The 14,607-nt window shown below is 39.9% G+C and overlaps 1 protein-coding gene across 4 annotated transcripts in view; it reads left to right on the forward strand.

The window, feature by feature from the left end:
- Window positions 1-14,607, forward strand: part of LOC128221245 (uncharacterized) — a 69,551-nt gene that overhangs the window by 43,624 nt on the left and 11,320 nt on the right. For all 4 annotated transcript variants that reach the window (XM_052929784.1, XM_052929786.1, XM_052929783.1 and 1 more), the window contains exons 4-13: window positions 801-913; window positions 1,648-1,706; window positions 2,024-5,297; window positions 5,867-5,937; window positions 6,355-6,521; window positions 7,240-7,685; window positions 8,212-8,282; window positions 8,605-8,759; window positions 9,871-12,911; window positions 13,310-13,380. In XM_052929784.1, the coding sequence (XP_052785744.1) occupies window positions 801-913; window positions 1,648-1,706; window positions 2,024-5,297; window positions 5,867-5,937; window positions 6,355-6,521; window positions 7,240-7,685; window positions 8,212-8,282; window positions 8,605-8,759; window positions 9,871-12,911; window positions 13,310-13,380 (7,468 nt within the window). The remainder of the gene's footprint in view (window positions 1-800; window positions 914-1,647; window positions 1,707-2,023; window positions 5,298-5,866; window positions 5,938-6,354; window positions 6,522-7,239; window positions 7,686-8,211; window positions 8,283-8,604; window positions 8,760-9,870; window positions 12,912-13,309; window positions 13,381-14,607) is intronic.

The following is a 14,607-nucleotide window of genomic DNA, read 5'->3' on the forward strand; positions in this document are numbered from 1 at the left end:
TTATGTATATATTGATGAATGTCTCATATTATATACAACATGTTCATGTAGGTAATTATTTAATATCGGCTATTCGTTTGTTCAGATAAAGGTATGACATTTTCCATTGTGTATGGTATAGATTTTAATATGATATGGTGCGTGTATATATATTCTCCCACCTCAGATAAGTAGATCCATTAATTTAACCATGCTAGAAATTCTTCTCTTGCCACGGGCGAAGATAAAATGCTCGTATGGAACTTCTTTTAATGGCCACCACATTGTAATTACTTGCCTTGTTGAAGACTGTCGTCAGTAGCATCATGGAAACCTTGTCTGGTGGCAATATTTAGAACGCGAGTTAATTATTTCTCGCTTCAAATGTCACCAGAAAACAGTTTTCACGCACCTTTCAAGAAATAATGCTTCACTCTTCTATATTTAAAGACCGATCAGACCATTTACATACTCTAAATCACTGCGCGAATATCCATGACAACCACGAATTATTGCATATCCGTACGCAATTATTTTCACTAAGCACAAAAGAGTTCCGGCAAAAAAATAATTTTTTACTTAATTTTGTTGAACTGAGGTGGGAGAAAAAGCATCTACCATAGCCGCTCGTGTAAGATAGGTTCATCCCGACCCTCGTGTAGGGTGTTTTGCGGAAACTCGGTAAACTTCGTTTCCGCAAAACACCCTACGCTCGGGTCGGAATTAACCTATCTTACACTCTCGGCCATGGAAAATACTAATAATCCTCGCCGAAATAAATTCCCATAATATCAATTATATTTCGTTCTTCTTTTTTCCAGCCCTGTTTTCAACTTTTGAGGCTCGTGCGCATGTTCATATACCCTGGTCTGAAGATTACTCGGACCTTGAGGCCCCGACATCACGTGGGCTCATCAGCAATCTCACCTTATGGGTCAGTACGGTTATAAAAAATCGGTCCAAACTACATTTCTATCCCAATGTTTTACCTAAGAAGTATTAAATTCGTAAACAATGCTATTACAATTTTCACAAAGTTCTGTCAATGAAACTGACCATCAATTTTGTATAAAGAGTATATATGCTACTATGTTTGTACAAAAACAGCATTTCGGACAGACTAAGGGAGAATACTCATTTTTACGAGTTTAAAAAATCATGTGAAAGTTACCGTTCATAAATCTTCTACTTCGACAATTAAGTGCTAGATCTATGTTGCTGATTTTTTTTTTCATTTGGTTTAAATAATTTTAAGTATAAACCTCGGTGATTTATTGTCTAAGCTTTCACTTTCTGTTCAAAATTGACCCATATGTTGATAAATATTATGCTCATACATTTTATTACAATTAAGTGCTAGACTTATAATGCTTTTGGGATTTAAACCGGTTAATTCCCCGGTGATTTCTTTCTAATTGACACCGACCCTGCAAAGATGACACATCCTTTGATTAAATCGTATTTCCCTGCCATTTATTGAATATAAATTATTGGTTAGATTTATATTGCTTTTATCTTTGGGATTTATATTAGTTATTGACAATTTTCTTGTTTTTTTTGCAATGGTATCATCTGGTGTCTAGTCCCTTTAAGCCTCATTGGTCTGCTCCTGATGTTTCCATTGTATTAATACATTATTAATATCGTTCTTTGTTCTTTTCCATACAGCTGCAGTGTGCGTTCAACGCTACCAGCTTCTCGGCGGATATTTTCATCACTGCATTTATGTAAGTCGGTTATATAGACACGGACGTCTTTATTTTTTATCGTCGGTTATAATGACACGAATAACTTTACTTATGCTTATGATTTTAATCGAGTTTCGTTTGCTCGAACTCGCTTAGCTCGAACACCTCATTGGCTCGAACTGGATGTTAACGACCGATTTCTATAAACTGAAGGTTACCATTCACGCTTGGCTCGAATCTTTCGAGTCTCGAGGTATTTTCGCCGGTCCCTATAAGTTCGAGCCAACGGGGTTCGACTGTATATCTGTCTTCGTAATCTAAAGCGTTTCCGGTGAGAAGTATCGTTTATTTTGCAGGGCTAGCCAGGGAAATGAAGTAATCGTCATGTTTGAAATCAAAGACGTTTCACAGAAAACCACTGTTAATGCACTTGACGTACTGTATGACGCGCTTCAAGACATGGTCGATAAAGACGGTTACTATAACACCACGCAGTTTGAAATAAATGGAACTTCAATTGCTACCGATGGTTCTTCAACGTCATCCTTGTCAATTTCGACATCAACAATGGCGTCATCAGAATCAACGTCGCCTAGCCAGTCTATGACGTCAACCATGTCCGTTTCGCCGACGTCAATGACGTCTTCATCAGTGACGTCGTCAAGCGTTGATGTGACGTCAATATCATCGACACCAGTTCAAAGTAGCTCTGTTGACAGCAGTACAAGTACTGTTACAACAACAACGGATGTATCTACGTCGTCTTCCCAAGCTTCAACAATGACGTCTTCACATGACGGCACAAAATCCACTGCTTCTGTCTTAGGGACATCCACAACAACAACAATGAAAACATCTGAAGCGTCCTCTTTAACTCCGACGCCATCTTCCATGTCCACGACACAGTCGTCAACCACCGAATCTCAACCACAATCGTCAATGTCAACATCCCAAAAAGGATCGACTTCGTCTACATTTATAGCACCAACGTCCTCGACATCGGTTTCTGCGACAATAGCAACGTCAAGTTATGTAACACCGTCGTCAAGCACAGAAAGTATAAAATCGACGTCTTCGTCAGAAAACACAACGCCGTCTTCAACGTCAGTAAACATAAAACCAACATCAACCTCAGCATATACATCAGAAATGCAAACGACAAATCACACAACGCCGATGTCAACGCCAGAAAACACAACGCCGACATCATCAAGCGTAACAACGATGTTATCAAGTGTTTCTGCATCGTCATCATCAACTGATTCTTCGACTTCATCAAGCGTTCTTGCTACGTCAACTAGCTTCTACACGACGTCATCAAGCGTAGCATCGACATCATCAAGCGTTGAATCGAGTTCAACATCAAGTGTTTCTCTGACATCATCAAGCGTTTCTCCGACATTATCAAGCGTTGAATCGAGTTCAACATCAATTGTTGAATCGAGTTCAAAATCAAGCGTTTCTCCGACATCATCAAGCGTTTCTCCGACATCATCAAGCGTTATTTCGACGTCATCAAGCGTTTCTCCGACGTCATCAAGCGTTATTTCGACGTCATCAAGCATTTCTCCAACATCATCAAGCGTTTCTCCGACGTCATCAAGCGTTATTTCGACGTCATCAAGCATTTCTCCAACATCATCAAGCGTTTCTCCGACATCATCAAGCGATGAATCGACTTCAACATCAATCGTTGAATCGAGTTCAAAATCAAGCGTTTCTCCGACATCATCAAGCGTTTCTCCGACATCATCAAGCGTTATTTCGACGTCATCAAGCGTTTCTCCGACGTCATCAAGCGTTATTTCGACGTCATCAATTATTTCTCCAACATCATCAAGCGTTTCTCCGACGTCATCAAGCGTTATTTCGACATCATCTAGCGTTTCTCCGACATCATCAAGCGTTTCTCCGACGTCATCAAGCGTTTCACCGACATCATCACGCGTTTCTCCGACATCTTCAAGCGTTTTTCCGACATCGTCAAGCGTTTCTCCGACATCATCAAGCGTTTCACCGATGTCATCAAGCGTTTCGACGACACCATCCAGCGTTGAATCGAGTTCAACATCTAGCGTTTCACCGACATCGTCAAGCGTTTCTCCGACATCATCAAACATTGAATCGAGTTCAACATCACGCGTTTCGCCGACATCGTCAAGCGTTTCTCTGACATCATCAAGTGTTTCTCCGACATCGTCAAGCGTTTCTCCGACGTCATCAAGCGTTTCTCCGACTTCATCCAGCGTTTCTCCGACATCATCAAGCGTTTCTCCGACATCGTCAAGCGTTTCACTGACATCATCAAGCGTTGAATCGAGTCCAACATCAAGCGTTTCGCTGACATCTTCAAGCGTTTCACCGACATCATCAAGCGTTTTTCCGACTTCATCATCTATGTCAACTTCGCCGTACACTTCAACAGAAATGACGCCATCCCCGTCTGAAACCTCGTCAATACCTTTATCAAGTACTACTGCAACTTCACAATCAACAGCTATGACATCATCTGCGACGTCTTCAAGCGTTGACACAACATCACCAACAAGCACAGTTTTATCGTCAACGTCAGTAGTTAAAACTAGTTCTACGTCAATGCATTCTGCTACGTCAACGACGTCATTAGTATCGTCATTGTCAACAGACACTTATACAACTACATCAGCTACGTCGACATCAGGTTTACACACTTCTATGGCAACAGCCGTATCTACATCATCAGCAATTGCTCCAACATCATCATCAGAGATGACAAAAACCTCCTCTAGTCTAATGACGTCTTCAATAACGGGATCGACGTCTTCAGCGACATCGGTTGCATCCTCGACCGATTCTACATCAGCATCTACATCAGTTATGAGCTCAACTTCAATATCTGAAACGAGTTCCATGACTTCAACGTCATCAATGACTTCGATACACGAGACATCCTCAAGTACATCGTCTAGTGACACATTGACGTCTTCATCACATACATCAACTATTGGAACTTCTTCAACCTCTATGTTGATAACATCGACATCGATTGATGTTACAAAATCGATCGAACCAACATCAACGGTGATTGTGTCGTCAACTTCAGAAATGGCAACCACTCTAATTGCAACGAACTCTTCTTCAATTCAGCCAACATCAACGATAAGTGTCAGTCCAACTTCGTTGCAGACATCAGTAACATCTTTGACCACAAGTGACATGGAGAAAACGTCATCACACTCTGTTATGACGTCAAGAGAAACAACGTCGTCACACTCTATAATGACGTCAGCAGCAACAACGTCGTTTTCAAGTGACGTCAGTGTTAGATCTTCTACGACGTCATCAACACATGTTAGTCCTACGTCATCTATAACCTCGTCATCAACATCAGCACATATTAGTCCGACGTCATCTATGACCTCGTCATCAACATCAACACACGTTAGTCCTACGTCAACTATGACCACGTCATCAGCATCAACATACGTTAGTCCAACGTCAACCGTCACCCCAGCAACAACGACGCCATCTCCTGGGCGAGTTATGTACCGCGGAAGCATGCGCATACTTTCAGGCGTCACGTGGTCTGATGATCTCTACTATATGACGTCATCTGCCTATGAAGAGCTTACAACAAGAATGACAAATATGGTGAGTTGTTTGTTCATTTTATTGAGCATATAAATATGAGCTTTAGTTAGCCAATATGTGTATTGACGGGTCAATATGTATCCAAAAATTGATATTTATCAATCAAATCATTTATATGTGCAAACGACCATAAGATTACCTGTTGATAACTTTTCCAATAATAGAATGGAAAATGCAAGGACAAGCCCAGAAGTCGAAAGTTTAAATAATGTTTCTAGCTACATTTAACAGTTTTTATCGGTGAATGATAAGATAAACTTTCACCACATTTTTTTACGGCTCGCCAGGATGAAAAATGAGCCCAGAGTGTTAGATCTTTGTAAATCGCAAAGTGTACAAAACAAAAAGAGAAACTCGTCTTTTTCCATATTTATTAACAACATTAACATTTGCTATTTATTCGAAATACCAGTATATCTGCAAGTTTCAATTTCTAATGTATGTGATATTAATCGCAAGATTGTTATATATTAACTTAATATTTTCTTGGTATTACCAATTACCAAATACAAACATACTAGTAATGAGTTGCTGGAACTTTTATTAAAGATTGTGTTATTTATTTCAAGGTTAAATCTGTGTTCGATGTATCACCGTCATTTCCGGCGCGGTTTGTCGGATTTTCTGACGTCATCTTTAGGTATGTACTTGTAATGTGTAATGAAACATTTCGTGTAACGGAGATAAAAAATACAATAAAAATGACTAACATTAGGACAAGAAATACAAATGGCGCCAGCCAAGTCGTAATGTAGCTTGTTAACTTAAAGGGACACATTTCACATATGTTCACGGAACATGATGGCTGTCTGCTTCCATTGCAAGGCATTCTCGTGGGATAACGCCTTTAACAAACTCCTACACAATGACCTCCCCTGACAAGCTAGCGTCATTTAAGCTATTTACACTTTTTATTGTAAATGTTATTTTCTCCTCTCAAATCATGTGTTTAAAACGCTTGGATTTTTTTTCTAAAACTAGCCACGTTATGAAATTAGCTTTGTTTTCAGCCGCGATTTTAATCAAGCCTCGTTTTAAACTGTGCTTCCTTTTACAGTTTCAACCAATCATCTGTGGACATGGATTACGTCATAACGCTGATGGAAGACACGCCTGGGTCTTTGACACCTCAGATGGTCACTGAAAAGTTCGTTTCTGCAAACAACGAGTCCTTGTTCTCAGACTCAGAGGGCTTGTTAAGCGTTGACCAAATTTATCACGAAGGTATGCAACTAAATATACAGTCGAACCCCGTTGGCTCGAACATAAAGGGACCGGCGAAAATACTCCGAGCCTTAGGAAAATCTAGCCATGCGGGATGGTTTACCTTCAGTATTGAGAAACCGGTCCTTTACATGTAGTTCGAGCTAACGAAGATTTCGAGCCAAACGAGTTCGAGCCAATGGGGCTCGACTGTATATGTATACGACATTTTGGTTATGTCGAGCTCTTTTTGTTCAGTTATACATTGTATGTATTTGGTTATATCGAATGTTCGTTATATCGAGGTCCGTTTGACTTCGACATAGCCAGTCAATATGATATATATTGGATTTGTTAGATCAACTTCTTTAAATAAAAGGGGTCTTATTAAGCACTTATACCATTGTATGAAGTATTTGATATTTAAAACAAATAGATCATTAAACATAACATAAAATCAACAATAATTTTTAATATCTTGGTGTTACATTTACCGAAAACGGCTAATTCAAACTATATTCCTTTTATTTTTTTACAGCAATGAGTAATGTCTTAATCGATTATGATATTGTACATTATGTTCTGGTGCAGGATCGTATATAAGGAATAAATTTTTCAGTTAGTCTTGTATTTTTGTCACAGAGACTTCAAAGATAATTATGATATTTGTTTGTGTTTATGGCAAACGCAATTATTTACTAGAAAACTGATTTACATAATTTTCTTTCATACATTTTAGTCATGGATGCATCGACAACCACTTCTACTCCAGTCATTACATCAACACCATCCATCAGTATGACGTCATCAGATACGTCATTCACACCAACGTCGACTGCAACAAGTTCACCATCATCCACATTGATGACTTCATATATTACATCGGCGTCATCGACGTCAGTAACAGAATCGACACCATCACCTTCAAGCAGTGTAATGGCAACGACATCGATAGTTACAGAACCAACGTCATCGAAAACCTCAATGACGCCAACCATAACACCGACGTCATCGTCAATGGCGTCATCCATACCTATGACGTCATCTGTTACAACGACGCCAGCTCCAAGAATGGTTCGAATGGACGGAAGTTTGCGGATAACGGCTGGCGTCCAATACTCACAAGCGCTTGAAAATACGACGTCGGCAGAATACAAAGAACTTGCCGACGACATCGAACTCAAGGTTATATAAATTTCCACTTCCACCGATAAAGTGTTTTCAACAGGGTTTTTCATAAGTAATTCTACAAGATTTGAATTGAGCATAAATTGACTGTTTAATTCTTGAATTCGAAAAACCTTTGCAAACAATAATTTTAAGTTAAGAATCCAGGACATAATATCATATGCATTATAAATTAAAAAAAACCCGGACGAAACAAATATTGTATATATTTATATGAAAATTATAACTAATGTCGCAATGTTAAAATTGACTGATATCTTTTTTGGAAACTTTGGGACGTGACACTTTTTTCATGGTCATTAATGTGTTATATAATACATGCATATTCTATTTTATGATTATATGCTGTAAATGTAACTATTAAATCTGTGTTTGCATATATTTAAAATATTTCTTTCTATGATGTTTTTTCCTTTAAAATTAATATTTCCCCTATATTATCATTTTATCCTCGAACAATAACGTTGTGTCTTTTTCCGTAAATGAATAAACTTAACATTTTGGTCCTAATTTTTCTTTGCAGTTGCAAACGCTGATGGCAGCCAACCCTGACCTGGGAACTCGATTCAGAGGCATCACAAACATTCGCTTCAGGTATTTTATTTATCGATGATACATTACAGTAAAAACTCGTTATGTCAAACTCTGTTATCTCGACTTTCTGTTTATATCGATTTTTTTTCGAATGATTTGGGTTTAATTAGACATGTTTTGTATTTCTGTTAAATCGAATGTTCGATTCCTCGAAGTAGTTTCCGAGGTGCGGACGCCTTCGAGATAGTGAGTTTTGACTGTTTATTTTTTTATAAAATGTTGTGAAGAAAGTTATATATAGATTTAAAATGTTTTACTATAGTTTTAATAGTATAATCAGAAATCCTGTTTGTTTCTTAATCCGTACAATATTTTTATTCAGCCAAGGAAGCGTGATTGTCTCTTTCTCCATGAACTTCGAAGATGACGTCACACAACCAATTTCCGAAGGTGATGTCACGAGTGCCTTGCAGACAGGTGTGACGTCAGGAGGGTTTGGAAACCTTACTGTTGATCAAACATCTATAAACGTAGCAGGTGACGTATAATTAGTTTATGTTTAAATCGTTATCCACGCCAATGTAATCACTAATGACATCATCTGTGACGTCATGCAATCGAAGTTTATGCTGGCCTTCAATTTAAACCATTGAGATATTTATATTTAACAGATATTCACTATGATGGCTCATTACTGAATATGCGTAAATCACCAATTGGCGGAGTTAAATAGCATGCCTACACTAAAGTAGCAACCTTTCGTGTTTTCTATGCGAAAATGTGAATTTCATCAAAGTGAATGGGGACGAAATGCGCCAGATGGCTGCGCAAAAAATGCGAAAATGCGATAAGTGGTTGCGAAAATGTGCGAATAAATAATTTTGAATTTTCAGCCTGCCACTAAATTGTTGTAAATATTTACTTTTTATTCATTTTGTTAAGTGATGCTTGTTAAAACCTGGGATGGTATTCAATATTGGCCTTGATTTGATCTAAGTTAGATGTAGCGTATCGGATTGCAAGTTATTTAATAAACAACCAATACAGTGAATCAGTGTGTGTATACCACGTGATAAATTACGTCATATATGCTACGTCGGAAGGAAACATATTGCTTTAAATGAAGACTTAAATCAAAGATAACTTTTCTTTTACATTACCATTTTAAATGAAACAAAGGGCAGTATATGCCGCTTAAATAGCCCCGCATTTTGTGTATTACTGAAAATTGATAAAGTCATTAGTTTCATCAAACACTTCGACAAACCTGTTTCCAAAATCATGTTTTGTCAGTGCTCCGTCAGACGGCCGTTTTGTGAAAGGTTTGTCAAAGTGTTTAAAGAAACTAAACTCTCAATCAAATTCTGGTAAAGACCTAGGACATGGCTCCGTAAGCTGCGTAGACTGCGCTTTGTTTAATTTAAAATGGTGAAGAAAAAAATGAAGTTATCGTTGTTTAAAAAAATTCAAATCAAAATATTGCCTTCCAACGTAGCATTTATGACGCAATTTATCACGTGGTATACAAAAGCTGTGAATACAGTTAATGAAATCGATGTAGGTTGACCATAAGATTGACTTAAGTTGCATATCAATAACCTCTTAAGTTACCGTATGTTCAATATTTTGAGACATGATATCATTTCAGAAGTACGACAAACGACATCAACTACAGTTCGAATGACGCCGACTTCAACTGTAACAATGACGTCATCTTCTTCAGTTTTGCCAACGTCCACATCGACAATGCAAACTACGTCAGTAATGCCGACGTCTACATCGACAATGCAAACTACGTCAGTTATGCCGACGTCAAGCGTAGAAAGTACGTCTGTTATGCCAACTTCCACATCGACAATGCAAACAACATCTGTTATGCCGACTTCAACCGTAGAAAGTACGTCTGTTATGCCGACGTCAACCGTAGAAAGTACGTCAGTTATGCCAACGTCCACTTCAGCAATGCAAACTACGTCTATTATGCCGACGTCATCATCTTCAATGCAAACGTCTGTAATGGCGACGTCAACAGCTGAAAGTACGTCCGTAATGCCGCCATCCACATCTACAACTGTTACACCGACGTCCACATCGACAATGCAAACTACGTCAGTTATGGCGACGTCCACAGTTGAAAGTACGTCAGTAATGCCAACGTCCACATCAACAATGCAAACTACGTCAGTAATGCCAACGTCAACATCAACAATGCAAACTACATCAGTTATGCCGACGTCCACATCAACAATGCAGACTACGTCAATAATGCCGACGTCCAAAGTTGAAAGTACGTTAGTAATGCCAACGTCCACATCAACAATGCAAACTACGTCAGTAATGCCGACGTCAACATCAACAATGCAATCTACATCTGTTATGCCGACGTCCACATCAGCAATGCAAACTACGTCAGCTATGCCGACGTCCACATCAACAATGCAAACTTCGTCAGTTATGCCAACGTCGACATCAACAATGCAAACTACGTCAGTAATGCCAACGTCCACATCAACAATGCAAACTACGTCAGTTATGCCAACGTCGACATCAACAATGCAAACTACGTCAGTAATGCAAACGTCCACATTAACAATGCAAACTACGTCAGTAATGCCAACGTCCACATCAACAATGCAAACTACGTTAGTTATGCCAACTTCGACAACAACAATGCAAACTACGTCAGTTATGCCAACGTCCACATCGATAATGCAAACTACGTCAGTTATGCAAACATCCACATCGACAATGCAAACTACGTCTGTTATGCCGACGTCCACAGTCGAAAGTACGTCAGTTATGCCAACGTCCACATCAACAATGCAAACAACGTCAGTTATGCCGACGTCTACCTCGACAATGCAAACTACGTCAGTTATGCCGACGTCCACAGTTGAAAGTACGTCAGTTATGCCGACGTCCACATCGACAATGGAAACTACGTCAGTAATGCCAACTTCCACATCAGCAATGCAGACTACGTCAGTTATGCCGACGTCAACATCGACAATGCAAACTACATCTGTTATGCCGACGTCCACGTCGACAACACAAACTACGTCAGTAATGCCGACGTCTACATCGACAATCCAAACTACGTCAGTTATGTCAACGTCCACATCGACAATGCAAACTACGTCTGTTATGCCGACGTCCACATCGACAATGCTGACTACGTCAGTAATACCAACGTCAACATCAACAATGCAAACTACATCTGTTATGCCGACGTCCACATCGACAATGCAAACCACGTCAGTTATACCGACGTCCACATCAACAATGCAAACTACGTCAGTTATGCCAACGTCCATATCAACAATGCAAACTACGTCAGTTATACCGACGTCCACATCAACAATGCAAACTTCGTCAGTTATGCCAACGTCCACATCAACAATGCAAACTACGTCAGTTATGCCGACTTCTACCTCGACAATGCAAACTACGTCTGTTATGCCAACGTCCTCGTCAACAATGCAAACTTCGTCAGTTATGCCGACGTCCACATCAACAATGCAAACTACGTCAGTTATGCCTACGTCTACCTCGACAATGCAAACTTCGTCTGTTATGCCAACGTCTACATCGACAATGCAAACCACGTTAGTTATGCCGACGTCAACATCAACAATGCAAACTACGTCTGTTATACCAACGTCAACATCGACAATGCCAACTACATCTGTTATGCCGACGTCAACCGTAGAAAGTACGTCAGTTATGCCAACTTCTACATCGACAATGCAAACTACGTCAGTTATGCCGACGTCTACCTCGACAATGCAAACTACGTCAGTTATGCCAACGTCCTCGTCAACAATGCAAACTACGTCAGTTATGCCAACGTCATCGTCAACAATGCAAACTACGTCAGTTATGCCGACGTCCACATCGACAATGCAAACTACCTCTGTAATACCAACGTCCACATCGACAATGCAAACTACGTCAGTTATACCGACGTCCACATCAACAATGCAAACTACGTCAGTTATGCCGACGTCCACATCAACAACGCAAACTACGTCAGTTGTACAGACGTCCACATCAACAATGCAAACTACGTCAGTTATGCCGACGTCCACGTCAACAATGCAAACTACGTCTGTAATGCAAACGTCGACATCAACAATGCAAACTACGTCAGTTATGCCGACGTCCACGTCAACAATGCAAACTACGTCTGTAATGCAAACGTCGACATCAACAATGCAAACTACGTCGGTTATGCCAACCTCAACGTCATCTGTACAAACTACGTCAGTTACACAAACGTCATCTTCAGTTGTACCCACGTCGTCGTCAACAATGCAAACTACTTCGATAACACCAACGTCGACAGTGGAAACCACCTCAACTATTCAAACATCGACGTCATCTTTTACACCAACGTCGTCTTCAACAGTCGAAACGACTTCAATAAGTCCACCAACATCAACATCAAGTGTTATGACAACTACAATCGTTTCAACGTCAACCATTTCACCGACGTCGTCATCCACTGTTACACCAACAAGCAGCGTGACGCCTACAACGCCTACGACGCAAGCGCCGACTACGGATAGTGGCGCGCGGTTTAAGATACGAGGTTCTCTGAGAATCACGGCAGGAGCGGTGTGGAATGAATCTTTAGGGAATCAGGAGACGCAGGATTACAAGAATCTATTGGCGGATTTCGAAAATGAGGTAATTCAGTTATATCACGCCTCAAAAATAAATGACGCAACGCCATTTGTCCAGGACTGGTCACGTGGTGACCCCTTATTTGTCCATATTTGGTCACCAAATTTATATCGTACCAAAATGGCGTCTATTTTCCGATTCCGATAAATATTCCGATGAATAAATGACACATTTACACATGTAGACAGGTTGTCGACGTGATATATACGTTACGGTCTAAGAAGGTGACCCAATATGGGATAAACGGTGCGCTTGAAGCCATATCGGGTCAATTACAAACCCCGTTACTTATAATATCATACACATTTATTAATTATTAACTGAAATATGCTCTCCGAATATAAACTGAATTGAACGAGGCGATAACCTATCATCAATTATATTGTTGTTGTGTGTTTCAGATGGACTTCGTTCTCATGAACAACGCGGCCCTCCGTAGTAGATACAAGGGACTTGAAGATGTTTCATTCAGGTAAGCGTACGTTAAGTTTCGATAAACCTCGTCAAATTTCGGTACTACTGTTACCTCTCAAGTAGATAAAAGGGACTAGAAGGTGTTTCCTTTGGCTAAATTAAGCGTTTGTTAACTTTCGTTAAATTTCGTCAAACTTCGTCAAACCTCGTCATACTTCGACACTTATGTAACGTCCAAGGTTGTTTCCTTTAGGTAAAGGAAGCGTTCGTTAAGTTTCGTAAATCTTCGTTAAACTTCGGCGCTTCTTTAACGTCCAAATTAGACACAAGGACCTAGAGAGGGGTTTATTTTGCGTTCGCTAACTTTCGTTTAACTCCGTCGAATTGCGACCCCTCTGTATTATCGAAAGTAAAGAAAAGGCACTAAAAGGTTTTCTCCTTTGGCTAAATTCAGCGTTCGTTACGTTTCGTTAAAGTTGGTCATATATCGACAATTCTTTTCCGCCCAAAGAAGACAAAAGTGGACTAGAAGGTGTTTCATTCGGGCAAATGAAGCGTTCGTTAAGTTTGTTAAACCACGTTAAACTTCAGCAGTTCTTTAACCTCCAAAGAAGATTCAAGGGACCTTAATATGTTTCCTTCAGGTTCTCATTCATAGTCATTTTGTTTCGTTGATCTTCGTCATATTTCCGCAACTTTTTTACGGAGTATATTAAAGTGACCCCCCCCCCCCCCCTCTATTTCTTCTCTTATCACGTTTGTGCTACGTTTAATTGCCATTCCTAGTTGTTGGAAAAATCATTTTGGGGGCTTAATTATTCCTCTTGGCTTAATACCTTAATCAGGAATATGTACAATTCCCCTTACGGTTTCAAGGTTCCATACCAACACTGCACGGGGGATGAGTTGGTGTGAAGCCATACTGTAACCAGTAAGTGCGGGTAGGTTTGACCACGCCCCCTCCCCCAATACTTTTTTCTTTTCTTTTCTTTTTGGAACTGCTTAGGTAAAACAGTCCGATCCCCAAATATTCTATGAAACACTGCACGAGGGATGATTTGGTGTGAAGCCATAATTTAGCTGTCAACTGCGTGTAGATTTGACCACGCCCCCTGCCCGCAAGATTCTATTTAACACTGCACTGGGGATGATTTGGTGTGAAACCATTATTTAACCAGTAAGTGCTGTTAGATTTCACCCCACGCCTCTCCCCCAAGATTCCATTTAACACTGCACGAGGGAAGAGTTGCGGTGGAGCCATAAAGTAGCTAGTAGGTGCGGGTAG

The sequence above is a fragment of the Mya arenaria genome, chromosome 16 (assembly GCF_026914265.1).
Source record: "Mya arenaria isolate MELC-2E11 chromosome 16, ASM2691426v1".
Taxonomy (NCBI): domain Eukaryota; kingdom Metazoa; phylum Mollusca; class Bivalvia; order Myida; family Myidae; genus Mya; species Mya arenaria.